This window comes from Pangasianodon hypophthalmus, chromosome 1 (assembly GCF_027358585.1).
Source record: "Pangasianodon hypophthalmus isolate fPanHyp1 chromosome 1, fPanHyp1.pri, whole genome shotgun sequence".
In the NCBI taxonomy this organism is placed as follows: domain Eukaryota; kingdom Metazoa; phylum Chordata; class Actinopteri; order Siluriformes; family Pangasiidae; genus Pangasianodon; species Pangasianodon hypophthalmus.
The window spans coordinates 21,230,670-21,252,974 of NC_069710.1; the positions used below are offsets into that span (position 1 = coordinate 21,230,670).

Genomic DNA, 22,305 nt, shown 5'->3' on the forward strand with positions numbered 1-22,305 from the left:
TGTAACAGAGCCTGGAGTGATTCCTTTCCCCTGGCTGCTGGGTAATACCCTGCTATGGGACATGTTTCATTAGTACAGTAGAGTCCAACTAACTGGTTGCGGACTGTTACTGACACAGCCTCAGGACCACCTCACAGTGGCTCATTTAGCTAATGAGCAATTAGCAGTCTAGCTGCACAGTTTCGAGGTTGTCTATACGTTCTTTATACAGCACAAGGTCTAAGCATTTGATATCTCCCATCTAATTTAGTCATTAACACTGTGCTAGTATGGCAAAGTACAGCCATACTAATATACAACATAAACACCTAATGGTATGTACGGCAGGTTTGTTTTCTGAGCTTTGTGGTTATAAAACCTTCTTCTTTCTCTAAAAATCATCTAAAAATTGATGATTATTGATACATTAAAATGTTTAGAACAAACATTTTTCTATGTTAAATATGAATTATAGCAGAGTGAAGAAGCAAACTAGCCAAACCACAGTAAAGCTCTGCCTTCTGAAATAAAGTGAATACTTACATAATTTTTCAAGACAGCATACAGAAAAGTGTAGATTTAAATGTGATTTAAAAGGCATTGAAAAAACTCACAAAGTCATATTCAGAAGTGGTGGTTTGTACCAGTTTCTGAGACAATGACAACTTAAGAGAAAGGCTTGCACTGGCATCAAGGTCAGTTAGATCAGGCAAATAGCAATGAAATACTGATGAAATAGACATGACATGCGTATATGCCAGTGCATGCACACTTGTCAAGAGAAAGTGAAGACTTTATTCTTTTCTCTCTAAAATAAACACCCACATCTAAAACATACAGATGAAATACTGCTACCACTGTCTGTGCAGAGCTTCACAGAGTTCACCTGGTTTCCTCCAGGTTGTCAGTTTTCCTCCCACCTCCCAAAACCATACCAGTAGTTCAGTTGAATATGCTAAATCGCCCATATGTGTGAATGAGTGTGTGAATGCTTGTGTGCATGATGCTCTGAGATTCAGCCCACTGTTTCCTGATCCACCGTGACCCTGACCAGGATAAAGAAGTCAAGAAGAATGAATCAGTGAATGAATGCATTGCTGCCATATTGGTAAATTGCTGTTGCCATTGCTTTATTGTATTATATTAATATTGCAGGTAAGTCTATTAAATTTTCTCTATTTTCTCTCATTTTCTAAGGCAGAAAATTCATTGATCATAATAAATAAATTAAAAGCAAAATACATAGTTAAAGTGAAGGCCAGAATGATTATGTTAAATTCATAGGCTAAGCATAATTATTTTTAATTATTAATTTCATATCGAAGACATATTGTCAGCATTGTAAAAGAACATGCAACAGTACCGCTTAGACATCTGATTTAAATGTGTTGCACAGAAGTCCACTAGAAATGCTGAAGGTCAAGGAATCTTGTCTCTTTTTTTCTCTTACTTCTTCTGTGTACACACATCCACCCACACTCTCTCACTCCCACACACTCGCCTAACACCTACCCATCCATACACACACTCAGACTATCACATAGACCTCCACTCCACATCGATCAACCCTTGGCAAACACACACACACACACACACAAAACACAGCACGTGTCCTAATTTGTAAGATATTTCAGTTCTTGGTTTAAATAATCAGAACCTAAATCACAAATAGTGCAGAATTTTTTTTTTCCATGCGTTCAGCGGAGTTTGCTGGAATCTTGTTCTGAGGCTTTGCTCCTAGAGAAACTTTATTCTTGTCTGACACAGCTCGGTATCATAAACTGCTTGTTTCATAAACTGCTTGCACAACGCTTTTCTTTAATGGACTGACTCCTCTCAGCAAGGACGCGCGCGCGAGGGAAGAGACGTCGGCGTTGCGGAGACGTATGAATTGAGCGTGTGTGTGTGTGTGTGTGTGTGTGTGTATGAGAGAGAGAGAGAGCGAGAAAGAGAGAATGTGGTAACAGTGCGGTACCAGCTGCAGCACTACTAGTGAGGTGCGCATCACTATCAGTCACTAGAAACAGTGGATTAGTACTCGCGTCTTTTTTGCCTCACAGTAGTTCAGTATAGAATATTTCATCTGGCTATTAATAATGACAACTTTTGACTTCTCCGATGTGGAGGCGTTTCTGGACCGCCACCCGGAACTCTTCGAGGACTACGTGATCCGTAAAGGCGAGCGCGCAGCTCTGAGCACACGCCTGCCGGAGACGCGGCCGTGCAACATCTCCGCTCCGGAGGAGGAGCGCGAGGACGCGGACGGCGGGAAACGGCGCTCGTCGCACGCGGAGATGCGGCGCACCTTCGCGCGCTCCAAAGCGAGCGCCACGCACCACACCTACGACGAGCGCGCGAGCGTGGCGGCGCGGGAGTCCCAGGCAAGCGTGAGGCGGCGCGCGCTCCTGCGCAAGGCCAGCTCACTGCCACCCACCACGGCGCACATCCTGAGCGCGCTGCTGGAGTCGCGCGTGAACGTGCCGCGCTACGCCTCCAGCGCGCTCGACTACAAGTACACGCTCAAGGAGTCGGACGAGCGCGAGTTCTTCCTCGAGCTCGTCAAGGACATCTCCGGCGAACTCGACATGACCAGCCTGGGCTACAAGATCCTAGTAAACGTGTGCGTCATGGTGAACGCAGACCGCTGCTCGCTCTTCCTGGTAGAAGGTCCTGCGCACGAGAGGACGTTAGTGTCCAAGTTTCTCGACGTGCACTCGGGGACAGCGGGGCGACCCTGCTCCAGCGCAATTCCCTTCGCCGAGGTGCAAGTGCCCTGGGGCAAGGGTATCATCGGCTATGTGGCCGAGCACGGCGAGACGGTCAACGTCCCAAACGCGTATGAGGTGAAATATATCCACCACTGGTGGTATTTAGACGAACAGTAAACTCAGGACATCACGCGTGTCATATTTTATACACACACACACACACACACGTGTATGTATATATATATATATATATATATATATATATATATATATATATATATATATATATATATATATATATGTATGTATGCGTGTGTGTGTGTGTGTGAGAGATAGACACACACACTTACTGACCACTTTACTTACTGACACACACACTTACTGACCACTTTATTAGGACACCTGTACACCTATTTATTCATGCAATTATCTAATCAGTCAATCATGTGGCCACAGTGCAAGACATAAAATCATGCAGATACGGGCCAGCAACTTCGGGTAACGTGCACATTAGGTAATGTTCACATTTTCTGATGGGGAAAAATGTGATCTCAGTGATTTTGACCATGGCATTATTGTCGGCGCCAGGCGGGCTTGAGTATTTCTATAACTGCTGATCTCCTAGGATTTTCATGTACAACAGTCTGTAGAGTTTACTCAGAATGGTGCAATAAAGAAAAATATCCAGTGAGCGGCAGTTTTGCAGATGGAAACGCCTTGTTGATGAGAGAGGTCAACAGAGAATGTTCATACTGGTTCGAGCTGACAGAAAGGCTACAGTAACTCAGATAACCACTCTGTACAATTGTGGTGAGCAGAAAAGCATCTCAGAATGAACAACATGTCGAACCTTGAGGCGAGTGGGCCACAACAGCAGAAGACCACGTCCGGTTCCTCTTCTGTCAGCCAAGAACAGACAGCTGATGCTGCAGTGGGTGTAGGCTCACCAAAACTGGACAGTTGAAGACTGGAAAAAAGTAGCCTGGTGAATCTGATGAATCTCGATGGTAGGGTCAGAATTTGGCGCCAACAACCAGAATCTCAAAGGAATGTATCCAATGTCTTGTGGAAGCCATGCCATGAGCAAAGGGAGGCCCTATATATATATATATACATACATACATACATACATACATACACACACACACACACACACACACACACACACACATACATATATATATATATATATACTGTATACATACCGATCAGCCATAACATTAAAACCACTGACAAGTGGCGTGAATAACATTGATTATCTTGTTACCTTATCACCTGTCAAGGGGTGGGATATATTAGGCAGCAAGTGAACTCTCAGTTCTCAAAGTTGATGTGTTGGAAGCAGGAAAAATGGGCAAGTGTAAGGATCTGAGCGACTTTGACAAGGGCCAAATTGTGATGGCCAAACGACTGGGTCAGAGCATCTTCAAATGGCAGGTCTTGTGGGGTGTTCCCAGTATGCAGTGTTTAGTACCAACCAAAAGTGGTCCAAGGAAGAACACCGGGTGAACCATCGACAGGGTCATGGGTGCCCAAGGCTCATTGGAGAGCTAAGGCTAGCACGATAGTCAAGTCCGATCCCACAGAAGAGCTATTGAAGCACAAATCGCTGAAAAAGTTAATGGTGGCTATGATGGAAAGGTGTCAGAACACACAATGCATCACAGCTTGGTGTGTATGGGGCTGCGTAGCTGCAGACCGGTCAGACAGCCCATGCTGTCCCCTGTTCACCACCGAAAGTGCCTACAATGGGCATGTGAGCATCAGAACTGGACCATGGAGCAATGGAAGAAGGTGGCCTGGTCTGATGGTCGGCCAGGTGCATGTACGTTACCTGGGGAAGAGATGGCACCAGGATGCACTATGGGAAGAAGGCAAGCCGGTGGATGCAGTGTGATGCTTTGGGCAATGTTCTGCTGGGAAACCTTGGGTCCTGGCATTTATGTGGATGTTACTTTGTCATGTACCACCTACCTAAACATTGTTGCAGACCAAGTACACCTCTTCATGGCAACGGTATTCCCTAATGGCAGTGGCCTCTTTCAGCAGGATAATGCATCCTGCCACACTGCAAACATTGTTCAGGAATGGTTTGAGGAACATGACAAAGAGTTCAAGGTGTTGATTTGGCCTCAAAATGAGATGTGCTGTAATGGGAAGTCCGATTCATGGAGGTTCCACCTCACAACTTACAGGACTTAAATGATGTGCTGCTAATGTCTTGGTGCGAGATACCACAGCACGCCTTCAGAGGTCTTGTGGAGTCCATGCCTCAACAGGTCAGAGCAGTTTTGGTGGCACAAGAGGGACCTACACCATATTAGGCAGGTGGTTTTCATGTTATGGCTATGTATGTGTGTGTGTGTATATATGTGTGTGTGTGTGTCAAATAACAACCAATTTAACATATATTTTGAAAAAAATTATATATATGATATATAAATTAAACACGCCAAGTCACATCTTTTACTCTTTTGTTCATTCATCTTCAGTTTCTTATCATTTTTTCGAAGTACAAGGGCTGCATACTCATTATCATAACATAAAGTACACAATCTCAACCCACAGCTTCCCCGCTCGTGAAGCGGAAAAACATGAAACTTTGCAGCACAGGTCCTCAGGTTTGCAGCCGAGTGCCCCTGTCCTAAATAACACAAACCATTCTTAGTTTATCTCAGGACTCAGTGGAGCTACTGTCAGGCCAAACTAAAAACTGATTAGTTAAATTATGTCAACGTGACCGAGAAACCTGATTTTTCCGGAAGGCTTCTCGCTTATAGTACTGTTTTTTCCTTACTGCAGTCAGGATGTAGGTCCCACTGTAGCTGAATTCTGGACATCGTTATTACATGGCCAAGGGCAAGCCTTCCCCATTGGTCAGCTGCTGAACTTATTAATTCTCTGACTGCAGATCTGTCTTCTTGACACAGAATGGGAACAGTTAGTTTCAGTGGGAGCTTGCTATTTAAAGTGAGTCCTGCATTTAACTTTTTTTTCTGTGGACAAGTCCTTAGAACATAGTTATGCTAGAACAAATGAACTTCTGTTGTCCTCGATATGCAGCATCTTTCATCTATGTCACCACAGAACAAGAAGCCTAGTGCCGACTTAACCCCTTAAACTCCATAAACTTCCAGGACCTGTCAGCAGATCTAGTCTTTCATTCCTCACAATTGTAACTACATTGTATGTTTGTATAAGTCATAGTAGTTAGTGAGTAATCTGATTTCAGATAAATAACCAAATAATAAGTTGGAATTTTTTTTATTTAACCATTTGTGTGATCTAGTGTAATGATGAAGCAGTGTCAACTCAAGAATGTCGACAGGGCTTTCCTTGGATTATCAGTCACTGTAAACAGCTGGGAAAGCTGCTTCAAAAACTGTACGTAAAAATGATCTAAGTTATCCAAACTTCATTCAAGAGAAAAATTAATAGGTGAATGTATGGTTCAATTAAAATGACGGCTAGATGGACCACATTAAACACTTATTGATATTCTTTATGGAAGACTCCCATTTTGAAACAGCCTCCCTAACTGAAGGAGGAATGTGACTTGATTACTTAAAATAGCCCATTTTTTAACATAAATCAACTGCCAAATAAACAGTAAAAGCTGCCTAACATGCAGCTCAGAGACATTAAGAGTTAAGTCATATATTTGTCACAGTAGAGGAGGTTCTTTAGGCAGCATATTAAATAAATCATTAATCAATTTAAAAAGGCAAAACTTACGCATCTAGTAACATGTTTCCTAGTACAAAAATCAGAGATATGTTCCTGTAATCATTGCATATTCCACAGGACCATCGGTTTAGTGATGAGATTGACAAGCTGACAGGTTATAAGACTCAGTCAATCCTGTGCATGGCCATCTGTAACAGTGATGGAGAGGTGATCGGAGTGGTGCAGGCCATCAACAAGAAACCCAGTGGAACCCCCTTCACTGAGGATGATGAAAAGGTGAGCTGCATCATCCTCTCTCTTACAGAAATATGCTCAAACTCTGAACCTATAACTCTGTTTACTGTCATTCATGAGCTTCTCTATTGGTAAAAAAATAACTGTAAGTGTAAAAGGGCAAGGAAAGAGGATGCTCGTATAACATATAACCATTGTACTATAGCTTAAAATATACAATGTTGTAGTTGATTATTCTTCATGCTGATTATTATAAAATTATTTTCCTGCTGTCGTACTAGATATGAAAGCTATGAAAATTTCTTAGAGGGGAAATTGCACTGCTGAAAGAATGAAACCTGTCTGTAAACAGTAAATAGTAGTTCACTCTCTCAGTCCTATTGTTTTTGGGGTGAAGCACACTGCACTTTGACCTTTAATTCACATTAAATGCAATAATATACATCTAAACATTCATGTAGGAAGATAACACAGTATTCTTTTAATTATTGCCAAACATCACGAAAATGAGCAAATATAAATAAATGACATGAATAGCACATTTTGTTGAAAGATTCATCTATCACCAAGTGTAAAATATTCTAGTAATTAACAGAATTCATGATACTGTGGGGGTGTAACTTTTATGATGATGCATATAATATTTCTAACTAAGAAGTATTTTAGAGAAAAGCATCTTCTCCAACTGTCTGAGTGGAAATTTTGAATAATTTTGTGTCATTGTTATCATTTTCAATTAAGGAAAAAGTAATAATTACTTGGAGTAAATACAGTTATAAAGGGTTTTAATGGTTCAGGGAGATTTACATGAAGGGATTATTGTTTTTCCATGGGGAAAATGTGTCAGAGTTTTTTTTATAATCATACTGCAGGCCGTTATTGGTATATGGATGGCTCGTGTGTTACTTGGACTTGTTGATGATGATCTGCCCTCTAATGTCATCTGTGCAGTGGAAACTTACCATATAAGAAATAAAATTCAAGGTTGTTCTCTGGGCTGAAGCTTATATTGCATTCTCAGTCCCACATCCTATATACTCATTCTATAGTTGATTTCCATTGTCAGTAAGTATGACTCTTACACTTACTTTTTGGGCTTTCCTTTTTCTCTGTACTATATAATTCTGTAACACTCTTTATTGGGGGATTTGAGTAGAACATCTGACTGATGGGGTTTGTTTAGTTGAAGACATTCTTACCAGGTGATACAGTTAGTACTGTGCATGCACACTGAAAACAGTCTGTAATGTTTTGCAACATTAATGAATGAGATTGTTCAAGTCAAAGCAAATAGAGCGGCTAACAAATATTTAACACAAAATTGCACTTCCCAAAAGCAGTTTATGCCCAAATCTTGATTCAGTGAATGATTGACCTGGATACTGTTTGAAAAAAGTGTTTGACAGAAGTCTGATAGCACTTTTGAAAATGCTTCTATTTTGCATTCTTTTTTAATTTAATACAACAATTTTCATTACAAATTAAAATACTGACAACAACTTGAGTGAAAAGTACAATCTTTGAAATATTTACATGGATTTCAGAGTTTCTTAGTATTTTTGCTTTAATGACAGTGTGCACTTGAGCTGGCCTGGTCTCCACAAGTTTGTGCAAAACCTTATGATCCATTTTAGATCAAATCCATCAGACTATGGTCTGAATACATGATTTAGTAGAAAAGATTAGGCATGAGGAAATCTGACCTTTTGTACAAAGCAGTTAATATGGTCAATATCACACATTTGCTTCATTTAAATAGGGACCTAGAAATAGTGCAGAATCTTGAATATTAAATATTCTTTTAAACATAAACATTTACATTCTTTGTATTAAACATTTTAAAATTCTAAAACCTGTTGTTTATTTACAATTTTAAATGAAAAAAAAAAAATCTCAGATTGTTTCAGACTTTCGGACCCCATTGTATATAATATACAGTTGTCAAAGAGTAATGATCTATAATCACACTATGTGGTGTCACACAGAAGATGATGGATTCCTTTTTTAATCTGGTTCCTCTCAAGGTTTCTTCCACAAGTCATTTCAAGGAGTTTTTTTCTTGCCACTCTTGCCTCTTGTTTGCTCATTAACAATCTAAATCTACATTTGTATTTCTTTATGAAACAAGAAAAAAAAACATCTCAGAAGTGTTGCTTCTGCATCTGCTTTTTATTGATACTATGATCTCTCTCTCTCTCTCTCTCTCTCTCTCTCTCTCCGTTTGTTCCCTGCTTAGGTGCTACAGATGTACCTACCCTTCTGTGGTATATCGATCTCCAATGCCAAGCTCTTCTCTGAGTCCCGCAAAGAATACGATAGGAGCCGGGTGAGAGTCTGAGCTACACACTGGTTCTGCTCACAGCCTGAAGAACATTGATAAATAATGCACACAGAATTCCAGGTTGATTCTCAGTCTGGTTTCTACTGAACAGACTGATTTTCAGAATGTATTCAGTGCTTTGATGTGAAGTGGTAATGCACTGAAAGGTGTGTGTGGTGGGGAGAGTAAATAGCCTGCATTTTTTAAAATAGCTTGTTAAATAGTGTTTTGAATGTGAATACTTTGCAAACACTCCCTTCAATATGTGTTATAGATTTTTCAGCTTGATTTAAGTTTGACCCCACAGGCGTTCATGCTGAATGTTCATATGCTGTGGTGCAGTGAGTGAATTAAGTGCAGTTGTTTCTGCAGGCTCTTCTGGAGGTGGTGAACGATCTGTTTGAAGAGCAGACAGACCTGGAGAAGATTGTGAGAAAGATCATGCAGCGAGCTCTAACCTTGCTGCAGTGTGAACGCTGCTCTGTGCTGCTCCTAGAGGACATCCACTCACCTGTAAGATGTTCTTTTATATTTAGAAAGGATTCTCATGCCTTTTTCATCACCTTCTACACTTTTCAGATGATATTTATTTATCTACCTAGCTAGAGAAATTCTGGAATAGTACATGAAGTTTCTTGTGAAACAATCTATCATGTCATGCACCACTTTCTTTACCCAGATAGTTCCTTCTGTACCTCACAGGTGGTAAAGTTCTCGAAGACATTTGAGCTCATGTCTCCATTTTGCAATGTGGATCATGACATAAGGTGAGTGTTATATATGCTATATAAATGCTGGCAATTCATTAGTGGCATAGATCTGATGTATGAAAGATTATAAGCAGCCAAAAAAATTGAATTCCCATTCCCAAATTCCCATTAGTTAGCACCCCTCTATCACACAACGGTTACCAATCAGGATGAGGACTAACACATGGTTCCACTGAGACACATGAGGCCACTGCATTGTTTCGAACAGCTACAGTGCTATCTACCCTCTTCTTAATATATGAGCTGAGAGATGCCAACAATTGGTCAGTGTCACTTTGATTTACAGGGGAGAGGGTAATGCCATCCCTCCCTCCCAGAGAGCACAGATAATTTTGATCTCTTGGCCATGGATGGCTGTCGTCCATTCAAACTCACAATCTGCCAAAAATGGAGCAATTGCTTTAATGTTGCACTACTCAGGAGCCCAGAGTTTCTACATTTTAAATTAAATTAAATTGTAATGCTACAGCATACAAAGACGTCATATACAATTGCATGCTTCCAACTTTGTGGCAACAGTTTGGGAAAGAAACACATATGGGTGTGATGGTCGGTTGTTCACATTCTTTTGGCCATATACTGTAGTGCAGAAGTAATAAAACAAAGGAGATGTGTGTGGTATCAGTTTTAAGAGATTTGGTTTTGACTTCCAATTTTTGCCCAGTACACACTGTTTTAAATTGGTACAAATGTATCATAATTATCTAGACAGTTACACAGATTCGAACTGGGGAATCCTTACACCTTATTCCACAGATTTACTTCTTACAATTTCTTTATATTTGCCATAGAATTTAATTTACACTAGAAGAACTGCTATGTAACCCCGCTGTAATTCAATGTATAAATCACTGCTATACAAACTTTAACTTCTTAAACTCCCAGTACCTTTTACATTCCTCACTCTTATGGCTATATACATTTCCTTTCAGTTTCACTGGTGTCACTGAATAAAGTATAGTAATTAATGAATAATAAACTTGAGCCGTGTACTAAATCTGCTGTTACTGTCTCTCTCTCACTCTCTCTCTCTCTCTCTCTCTCTCTCTCTCTGTGTGTGTGTGTGTATGTCTTTATTTGGTGTCAGCATGGAGAAGGTGTCCTGTTCTGACTGGCTGATCAATAACAGCATTGCTGAGTTGGTGGCATCTACAGGCCTGCCTGTTAATATAAGTGATGTGTGTCAGGATCCCCGGTTTGATTCTGAGGTGTGTATACACAAACACACACTGCCACTGAGTAGATAACTAGGATATCTATTTTAATTGTAATTTTAATCAATCAATGGTGCCGTTAGAATAGCACAGTTGTACATATTTATTAGACAAGCCATTCTTTGTCCAAATTGTCACTCATATATAGCACTGCAACTCCACATGTGTTTTGTGCATGCTATTCTATCAGATGCCTTGAATTTAATATTTCAGGGGGTCTTCTCACACTTTTACACTCTGAATGAAGGTTTTCTGCTACAGTGATCTGTATCATAACACCAAATCCTTCTAGCTGTACTTAAATTTTCCCAGAAGACCATTCTGCTTTAATACAACCTCAAAGTGAGGTCAATATCTGTTGCATTAAAGGCTAACCCAAATAGCAAACAATAGTTGAAATGAATGGCATATCCAACCACATGCCACACTTTTTTGCCTAAGGAGTAAAGGCAAGAAGTATTCATTTTAATTTCAATTCATAAACACACACACACACCCACACACACACACACCCAACCACCCACCCACCCACACATGTGTTTTTCACAGGCTGACCAGGCCTCAGGCTTTCACATCAGGTCAGTGCTGTGTGTCCCCATTTGGAACAGAACCCATCAAATAATTGGTGAGTTTCCTGCATTATGATTAATACAGATATGTACATATGCCTGTTTATTAAGTAGACATACCTTCTCCTTGCCCTCATTGGCTATTAGGTAAGCCTACCATATTAGTCAACTTTGTTGGTATACAATTGCCCTACCCTATCCATCAGTGGAAACAAACTACCACTTGTTACAGCTATTTTTCCTCAAGTTAAAAAAAATTACAAAGACAAACAACGACAGCATTTAAAAAATTATTCAAGGTTTCAGGTTTTTTTTGTTTTGTTTTTTTACAGTGTATGAGTGTACCAGACACAGCAGCAGTACTGTGGTTTTTAAATACTCTGTACCCTTACTTTACACATTGTCAAATAATGTACATCAACTATTCATTGTTGTTCCATCTTGCAGGTTAAAGTTAGAAATATTGCTCATATTTTTTCATTAGCAGTCATCATCCAGTGTCAGTTAATCAGTGTCAGTGTCTGATCACAGCACTGCAGTTAGCTGGATATGTTCGGTTGGTGTAGTTTCTCAACCCTGTAGTGACATTAAGGTGCAAAATAAAGCCCTGTAACATTGCTGTACCTGATCCATTTGTACCTGCACTGCATGCTACCTTCACTGCTGTAATGACAGTCTATACCTTATAATGCATATGCAGCAACAGTAAAATTGCGTAGGGTATTTACATCTCATAAACATATGCATTATATATGAGTAGGTTCATATCACTTGCTACCTTTCAACAATCACACAGATAAAAGCTATTTGAATAAGAGCTCCACCTTGTGGGCAATCTTTTGGCTTAGTGCTCTACATCTAAAAACTCTCATATTTTCAAGGTGTTGCCCAAATTCTTAACCGCTTGGACAGGAAGACGTTTAATGATGCAGATCAAAGATTATTTGAGGTGTGAGTTTTGCTGTATTGTTTATTTATTTATTTCTGTAGCTAATGGAGATTTTTTTTATAATAATCACTCATCGTGTTTGTCACAGGCCTTTGTTATTTTCTGTGGCCTTGGCATCAACAATACAATGATGTACAACCAAGTGAAGAAAGCTTGGGCAAAACAGTCTGTGGCTTTGGACGTAAGCAGAATGTAATGTCTTTATACATGTTGGATCAGTGATGGTTTGGATATACTGTGTGTGTGTGTGTGTGTATGCATGTGTGGTCCTATAATAAATATATATTTACTATCTATACCCTCAGATGCTGTCTTATCATGCTACCTGCTCAAAAGCTGAAGTGGATCGACTCAAGGTAACTTCAAACAAAAACTTTGACTGTTTTTGTATAGAATGAGTTGCTCCATGAAACAGAAGATTATTGCCAGTATAGCTTTTTATGAAAACATTTTGGTAGAACATAAGAAAATGTCTGAACCCTAGGCCACAGATTTCTGTTGTACACATCTGTCTAATTAGTGGAAAAGCTGTTAATTCCATTAGTAAAACATTCTAATATATGAGCTTTAGGACATTAACCCCTCTCTAATTTACAACTTACAAGGCCTAAATTTGTACAGATGAAGTACTAATGGGTATATGGACCTGTGTGTTATCCCCTTTCTGCAGTAATCCAGTATTTAGACTGTTGCTGCTTCTCTTTTATCTGAAGTAGAGAATTGATATTATTTGTAGTAAAACTAGACACATCTTGCTAACGTGAATGTCATTTTGTCAAAAAAAAAAAAAAAAAAAGATGGTCTACCCTGTTGCCCGGTAAATTGGTCATGCTTCTGATTGGTGTATAGATTAGGGTTTTTGCCTGCCGTCTTTGCTGGTGATGTACGGAATGATGATTTAGATATGTTTTGGCTCTGGTAGGTTGCACTGCACTCAACCAGTTGGTCTGTTATAGAAACGTGAAAACTGCAAGCATTTAAAATGGTTCTGGTAGGGAAAAACCAAGTTAGTGTTTATGACTGATAGGAAAAACTTACTCTGTTTGCTTCTGTACTGACAAAGTCTGTCCCCAACCATTAACTTAACATACAAAGCTCATGACTGGCTTAGGGGGTTTACTAAACCATTGCTCTAGTTGTGTGATGCTAATTTCAGGTGTATTTCTATGATGATGTCCATCAACCTTGGGGATTGAAAATTATATAAATGTTGAGTTCAATTCAAATATACTGTATATCTGGTCCTGTCGTGTTTAATTATTTGATGTCTAGTATTATTGGTCAGTTTGCCCAAAACCCTTTCTGTCTACTCTCTCAGGCTGCTAAGATCCCCCTGAGCAGTGAGCTGGGAATTGATGAGTTCTACTTCAATGACTTTTCTCTGGACAATGACGCCATGATCAACGCCTCCCTGCGCATGTTTCTGGAGCTTAGTGTTGTGCAAAAATTTAAGATTGATTATGAGGTGAGGAGAGGAGGCATGGAAGTCATACTCCCAGGTGTAATACTCATCACTTACTAATGCATCCCAAGACAAGCAGAGGCTGAGCTGCTCAAGATTTACTCAGGCTGATTGAATGCTCAGTAGTAGGAGATATTAGCAAGACTTAGTCACACTTTCCTCCTCCATCTGCTCAGGTGTTGTGCCGCTGGCTGCTCACTGTAAGGAAGAACTACCGCACTGTGGCTTATCACAACTGGAGACACGCTTTCAACGTCTCCCAGTGCATGTTCGTCATGATAACTGTGAGTCTAGCCTATTAGAAAAGTTTATTTAAACGAATGATAATATGCTAATAGACAGAACCATGATTTAAGTAACCTGAATAAAGGTAATAGGTATATGGATGTTTTTTCACGGAATTATTTCTGTCCTTTGGCAGACTGCAGGGTTCCAGGATGTTCTAACAGACACAGAGACTCTGGCACTGATGGTTGGATGTCTGTGCCATGACCTGGATCATCGTGGCACCAACAATGCATTTCAAGCCAAGTGAGCCAAAAACTCAAGCATATATCTTTTGCATATAACAGTCCATATAACGGGCAAGCATCTGTCAAAAAGGGGAGCGTAGGTTTGTTATTTTGTAGCTACCTGTAATTACTTGTCAGTAATTTGTATTGCCCTCTTCAGGTCAGGATCACCGCTGGCATTGCTGTATGGAACTTCAGCTACTCTTGAACATCACCACTTCAACCACGCTGTTATGATCCTGCAGAGTGAGGTGACTATTTGATTTTCATTGCTTTTGAAAGATCAATACTGTCCTGTACATCATATACCCCATGAGAAATGATCCACTGCCTCTTTCATAAGCTCATAAGCTTTTGCCTTGGTACGTTTTAGCAATAAAGGGAAATTTAAAGACCTGCCAGTGTTGATTAATTGGGTGCTTTAGCTCCTAGCTTTTTAATCATTACCACCCTCTATATTGATTTCCTGTTGCTGTATAATAAGCTCCTTTAGCCAATTAACTCTGGTAAGAAGAGACCCTCTGGGTCTGTGCCATTGAAGTAGAAAGAGGAAGAATGTTTCATAAAGGCAGGACTTGTTTAAAAAGCATAGAGACTGTGTCTATTTGAATAACAAAGTCTGATGCCTATTTGTAGAGCTGAACCAGCTAGGAATTACAGTATATGCGCCACATTGCATCAGGATTTGGTCATCCTTAGAGATGAGATTTCCTCTTTTGAAGTTCAGAGAGAAGGAATGTTCAAGGTCTACACATGCTGCTTTGTGCATATACTACTTTCTCTCGGCCTTTGATTAGAAACAAAGTTGTCTTACAGCATTACTGCCTTACAGCGATACTTGCATCTCGGAGTAGTGATGGGTGCTTATTGAACTATTTATGAATTTAGTCTGGTGATTTGCAATCATGAACAAATGAATCAAAGGTTCCATGGCTAAATATTTCATAATTTATCATTTTGCAAAAACATATCATCTTCTGCTTATACAGCATTTCCCTCTAACATGGTGCTATATAAGCATATAGCTGTCACATGCACATGTGCATCTTCACAAATCTGTTGAATTTGTTCATTACAGAACATCTGAGATTCGTTATTCGTTATTCGTTCTTTGAGCTTAGCTTGGAACTAAGATGTCTTCAAACTAATCTAATTTCTTGCTTAGTGCTGTAATCCTGAGTCATCAGAGTGAGCCTAAATTTTGAATTTATATTTAGTGTGTAATTTTGTACATGTTGTCTGTGTTACTATTGTTCAGCGCATTTGTGAAATAAAAAGAGCAAAATCCAAAAGTGTAACTATTTTCTCCAGATGTTCATTTTTAGCTATAAAATTACATTGTCATGCAGACACACCATTAATGTGTGATCATAACTCACTAAAGTGAATCATAATATCCATCACTATGCTGACCATTACTGACTTTTTATTATTTCTGAATGAAGCCTATACACTAATAGCAAATCAAACATGTTATTTCCAACAGGGGCACAATATTTTTGCCAATCTCAGCTCTAAAGAGTACAGCAACATGATGCAGCTTTTAAAGCAGGCCATCCTGTCTACAGATCTCACCTTGTATTTCCAGTAAGTTTTCCAGACCAAGCACTAAGAACTTGTCCATAACATTATGTTAATATTCCCTGGAAAAAAAGAGCACAAATGCACTTAAAATGCACCACTGCATCTTTAAACACACAATATATAAAGCATCCACAGAGGGGCGCCACTAGAACAGAGGCATGTAAGAAGGCTAGTTTTCTTTGGTGAGACTTAAGTGTGGAGCTGTATGTATATGCATATGAACATGTTTTTTTCCTCTTTAGTTTTAAGCCTCCTCTTATCTTTTATCTTTTATTTGTCTTACAAACACTAGTATTTCCCCTTTTGTTTTCTCCAAAACAGAAAAAGAACCAAGTTCTTTGAGTATCTTCTGTCTGGAGACTTCAGCTGGTCAAGTCAGGAGCACAGAGACATTTTCAGGTCAATTATTCTCTATTTTAAAGATATATAAAGCTATTTCATTTAAACCATAAGCACGAACATGATACTGCCTCCATAACAGGTCCATGCTTATGACTGCGTGTGACGTGGGTGCTGTGACTCGACCATGGGAGATCTCTAAACAGGTTCCTTTGTCTTATTTCTATTCTAGGCTTAATTTGGTTGTTAGATGAAGCATGTCGTATGTAGTGAATATTGATTCACTGTAGTGTTGTCTCTCACTGCAGGTGGCAGAGTTGGTGACTAGTGAGTTCTTTGAGCAGGGTGACAGGGAACGATTTGAGCTGAAGCTCACACCATCTGTAAGTGCTTTTGCTCTCTCTTGGGCCGTTAAAATGAGTCTGTGTCTCAATTTTTAAGCCCATGATACTTCTTAATAATGCATTATGAGTGTACAGACTCTAATATAAGCCTGTACAATTTGAAAATGTATATATTACTGACAATAATTATAAAGATGCTGAATTCTTACTATTAATCTTACTAAAATGAAAATATATTGCAAAAACCCCATAGTGTCGTGTCCATTCTCTCCAAGGCCATTTTTGATCGCAATCGTAAAGATGAACTTCCTGCACTTCAGCTTGAATGGATCGATGGGATTTGTAAGCCACTGTATGAGGTAAAAAACAAATGAACCAAATTATTATACCTTCTGGTAGTTTTGGCTCAATAGTTAATGAAGTCATTTTTTGAAAAGGCTTTGCTGAAGCTGAATAGGAAGCTTCAGCCAATGGTAGATGGGATACATGCCAATCGAAAAAAATGGGAGGAACTCTGTTTGTCCTATCAGCAAGCACGCCAAGTCTCAGAGTCCTTCAATCCGTGTCCAGGAGTGGAAGAAGAAGAATCAAGTCAATGCACAGACTCCACCCTTACACAGTCATTTGAACCTGCAGCAACCAATCAGAGCACAGAGTCCACCCATAGGGTGGAGTCAAATTAGAACACAGCATCGAATCAGAAGTCAGCATTGATGGCAAATTAGGGTGAACAGGGGATGGACACTACTTTTAGAGTAAAAATCAAAAAAGTTGCAATGCAAAGGCAATTTCAGTGGCTTTCAACAGCACATTTCAACAGCACAACAATTCTTGGCTTATATGTAATTACATATTAATAGCCTTACTTATAGTCTATAAAAATATAACCTTGATCAATCTGACCTGTTTCAGAAAAAACAGAGGAAGTATACTAACATACTGCACATTATACTGTGTTGAGCTTTGGGGAATGGATTGGTTACTAATGCACTGAAATGAAAGGAAAAAATGAGCTACTTCTTAAGGTTAATACTGTGATGGCATGGTTATACCATGATAATTAGTCATAAGATATGATATTACTGCAGATCAACATTTAATTCACTGTGAATTGATATAACTGTGATATTTAGCAATCAATGAATTTTTTTCATGACAACAAACTTATTCTAAATAAGGGTTTGTGGTTTATTCAGACAAATGCCTTTTGTCCAGTGACACTAAACATGGACTTCATGACACCTCATTTTTTTGGTTGATTGATTCATTATTCAGTTTCTGCCAGTACTGTAGTAGACACATTGGTTTGAGAGTTAAAAATTAACTACATCCTAGCATTAATAAATATATAAATTGTTAAACACTGTTTGTTTTTAGTGTCAAATTTTATTACTATGTTATATATGGCTTTCTGATGGTAATATAGACTTTCATAAGTATTGCTCATGGCTTTGTCATATATATATAATATGACAAATACCTTGAAGGACTGGTAACAGAACCAATAAGGCTTACCAAAGTAACGTGTCACACTCTTTACAAGCTAAATTTATAAATCAGTTTGTTTGCATGTGATTATCAGCATGTAATGTTTAATTTCACCAAACTACATCTGCAAAATTCATTTTTGAACTGCACTTAAACTGCCACAACATTTGTACCAGCACTGTGAATGCAAATGAAATCCACAGTATTGCATGCTGCAGTCTGCTGCTTTGAAATAGGTTCCTGCTTTCAATGGGAGGTTTTTAAACCTTTAAGGTGTACTACAGTTTGTTGTTAAAGTTGCCAGCATGAATACGTTTGTGTTCCAAACATTGTCTGCCTTATTGACAAATGATTCATGTTATTATATTTGCACTTATATGATTCTCTAACATTTAGGAAAAAGGACAATTTATATGCATATACAGAAAGATCATAAGATCAGAAGGGAAAAAAGCTTTTTATATATTACTAGCTACTTTGAAACTAATATTTAATGTTTGTATGACCTAGCTTCTGCTGCTACATTTCTTTACTCAACAAATTTTCATCCACCTATTTCTAACCATTTCTTCTCTGGTTTCTACATGAATGACATTAAATAACTGTGCAATTTTTTGTGCATATACATGGTCTTTTTGTAGCTCAAAAATTTCCCCAGTTTTGTAAATAAAATATACTGTGATGCTAAATTCTGTATGTTTTTATTTCGTCTGATTTATAATGATAAAATGTGCACAATCTACATGCTATAACATTTAGAAGAAATTTGTAGATATAATAAAAAAGAATAGCCCTAGTATTTGAGATAAGCAATATAGGAAAGTCAGGACTTTGGACATGTTAATTTATGTAACTATTTAATTCCTCTTTGACTGTAGATTAAGCAAAAATAGTGAAATAAGTTCAGTGAAGATTTGTAATTTGTATAAGTGTCTACAGATCTGAATTTGTGAAAACAGTCTTTAATAAGTGATGTATTGACACATTCCTTTTTTCCCTGTGGGTGTGTGTTTACTGGATTCACAAAATAAATTGTAGCTAAATTCACTGAAAGACAAATGTAAAAGCTGTTTGTGAACCCATTTTTGCATACTTGCATATTTGGATTCCAAAACATGGTGGGACCAATATTTTGTTTCTATGTTTAGACATAGAATATTCTATGGTTAGACATCTGAATTGATTTAATACTTAGAAATAATAAAAAAAAAACATACTTTAATTCTTTGCTTGAGGAACAATTTCACTTTTACCTGAGTATATTCATAGAAAAAAAAGTTTCACATAGAAAAAAAAGGTTCACTGGATAATTAAGCTTCCAAAAAGGGTTCTACTCGGAAATCATTCTGTTTGTAAAGGGCTTTTTAAGGGACAAACGTAGGGCCATTATTGGTTCAAAATTTTCTAACCATGTAGCTTATTTACTTCTTAAGAGTTTAAAACTACACATAGGCATTTGGTCTGGTTAACAAAACAAAGGTTGTTGAGCACAGGAAGCATTTGAAGTAGTGCCTTTAATAAAGCTAGAAATTGATTCAGCAGATAGAAGCATTGTGCTGGACAGTCTCACAGCCACACAGGGCTTAACCAGGCAAAAGCAGCCACACTTTATAATCTATTATTCAGCACAGCTCCACTGCCTTTCCACAGACTTTTAGAGAAGGAAACAGGAAAAGAAAAGAATTTATATTCTTTTTATATAAGGTCCCCCTTTTTACATACAGTGTATAGCAAAAACAAAAGAATTGACCCTGAACATTCCAATACTTTTGGAAGGGACTGTCTTTCCCTTTGGAGCTACAGCTCTATATTTTGTCCTTCATTATTTTCCACAGCAATGTTGTGTCTTTACTGTTATAAAAACTTATAACCTCTTTACCCTTTATGTAAAATAAGCTAAACACACAGAGAACACAGCAAATCCCTATAATTAGGTGATTATTGTAAATGTACAATAGTGGTAGGGTTTAATAATGCATAATGTATGTCTAGTGCAGTTGTACATTGCTGGCAGTAGTACTCAGTGATGGTATCAACACAGAAGAAATGGGAATGGAGTGTTTTGTGAATCATATCCACATTGGTACAGGCTAAATGAGCGCTATTTATCTACACACATTGTTTACTCAGCAATCTTCGCTGTATGAATGTTCTTATCCAGTTGAAGAAACTGCACTAATGTGGAAGGGAAGCCTTCCAACAGAGAGCCACATAAGTAACCTATTAGCATTAGTGCATATGAAGTAGTGAAAAAAAGCAGTTGCAAAGACATTTTGTTTGATTACTTCATCAACTGGTAGCTGTCTTTAGAATGGTTTTATTACGCATCTCATGGTTACCATTCTGCTATCAAATATTTATAAACCAAATCACGGTATGAATTCAGTGGACTTTGTAATTTGATATGAATGGCTTCATGGTGAAGATCATATCTGACATTTGCTCTTTTTATGTATAGTATAACATCCATCCAGCCATTTTCCATGCCGCTTATCCTACACAGGGTCATGGGGGAGCCTGGAGCCTATCTCAGGGAACTTGAGACACCCTGGACGGGATGCCAACCCATCACAGGGCACAATCACACGCACATTCACACACTATGGACAATCTGGAAATGCCAATCAGCCTACAACGCATGTCTTTGGACTGGGAGATGAAATTGGAGTACCTCTGAAGCATGGGGAGAACATGCAAACTCCGTGGACACAGGGTAGTAGCCGGGATTCAAACCCCCAACTCCGGAGATGAGAGGAAAGAAAGATTTTAACTGCAGAAAACAACAGCACTGTCTGTTACATACGAAAAACTTTACAGTGTTTTTCTTTAGTTGAAATCTGATGATAGTGAAGATAGTCAATGACTGCTGGCTATGCAACATGTTTCCCTAAAAAGAAGAGCAATATATAAATCGGTATTTGTTTATTTTATTTTTTGTACATCACATGACCACCTACTATGCGTCCTGTGTAGGACTGTTTTCATATTTCAATACATTTTACTGACTATTCATTTATACATGAATTTGTGATGCTATTTCTTCAACACTGCTTAATTAGGCAGTTAGATATGCACAAGCTGGAGGTTGATTATTTCACTGAGATTAAAATTTCTCAACCATTCAAAAGTCTGATCCACTCATAGTGGCTTAGCCAAGAGGTGTGACTTTATCCTTGTGTTTATGTGTGTAAATCTCGGTTCTTTCATGCATGCTCCTAACCCATAGCACACTTTACTCTGCAACGACACGAACTAGAGTCCAAAGTGTTCAAACACTCTTCACATGTGAGCTTGAAAGTGCTCCAGTACAGCAATGAATTAAAATTTCAGCAGGCAGACTGCACTAAAAGAGATTTCCAAGCCGTGATGCTGAAAAATTCATCTGAGTTTCCATGGCTGACATTATGTAATTCTATTTCTTATATGTGGTTAATAACCTTATATGTGGGTGCAAATCAGTGTATACATCAATCAAGATAAAAGCCATGTTATGTACAATTTAAAGAATTAAGAAAAGGAAATAATCCCATAATAATTCCTGTCTCTGTCTGTCTCTATACCTCTTACTTTAAATTGTATTTACAATTTGTTGCAACATTTATTTATGATGGTCTGTATCATAAACCACATGCACTGAAATGATCAACAGTAACAGTAGGCTTTGTCTTATAATAAAAGTAATTATTAGTATTTATTACATACAATTATTAGTAAAACTAATAAAAGTCTTCTCTACAGACTGCTATATAAAGAGGAAACTCTTTTCTAAAAGAAAATATCCACTGTTTTAAAGCATTTGTCTCTTTTTTACACTCATGTTTATATGTAAGGACTGAACATTTTTGTTCAGTGTCTGGTACTGAATATGTAACAACAATATTTAATAGTTTCCTCAAACTATGTTGGTTTGGGAGGAATTTTTGTTTGAACATATTTACAGAATATTCAGCAGTCATGCTCTAAGGACAATCAGAACTCTCTGCTATATTAGAGATAAATATTAGCAAGCTTTCCAACTGGATAACTTGCCCGTTCCACAAGAGTGAGATCAACACATTACACAAAGGTGTGTTCTTTGCCAGTATTACAGTAATCTCTCAAGGGAACACATAGAAACTGACCTGAAATTTCATGGCAGAATTCCAA

At 38.3% G+C, this 22,305-nt stretch overlaps 1 protein-coding gene across 1 annotated transcript; it reads left to right on the top strand.

Moving 5' to 3' along the window:
• Positions 1-1,914: 1,914 nt before the first annotated feature.
• On the top strand, positions 1,915-22,056 carry pde11al (phosphodiesterase 11a, like). The gene is made up of 20 exons (XM_026939657.3): positions 1,915-2,822; positions 6,492-6,650; positions 8,845-8,934; positions 9,301-9,441; positions 9,631-9,695; positions 10,786-10,906; positions 11,462-11,537; positions 12,363-12,430; positions 12,519-12,611; positions 12,736-12,786; positions 13,749-13,895; positions 14,069-14,176; positions 14,314-14,423; positions 14,565-14,655; positions 15,891-15,991; positions 16,310-16,387; positions 16,470-16,533; positions 16,636-16,710; positions 16,947-17,030; positions 17,109-22,056. The coding sequence occupies exons 1-20, from the start codon at positions 2,076-2,078 to the stop codon at positions 17,352-17,354; spliced, it is 2,715 nt and encodes a 904-aa protein (XP_026795458.1). The 5' UTR covers positions 1,915-2,075; the 3' UTR covers positions 17,355-22,056.
• The last annotated feature ends 249 nt before the right edge of the window (positions 22,057-22,305 follow it).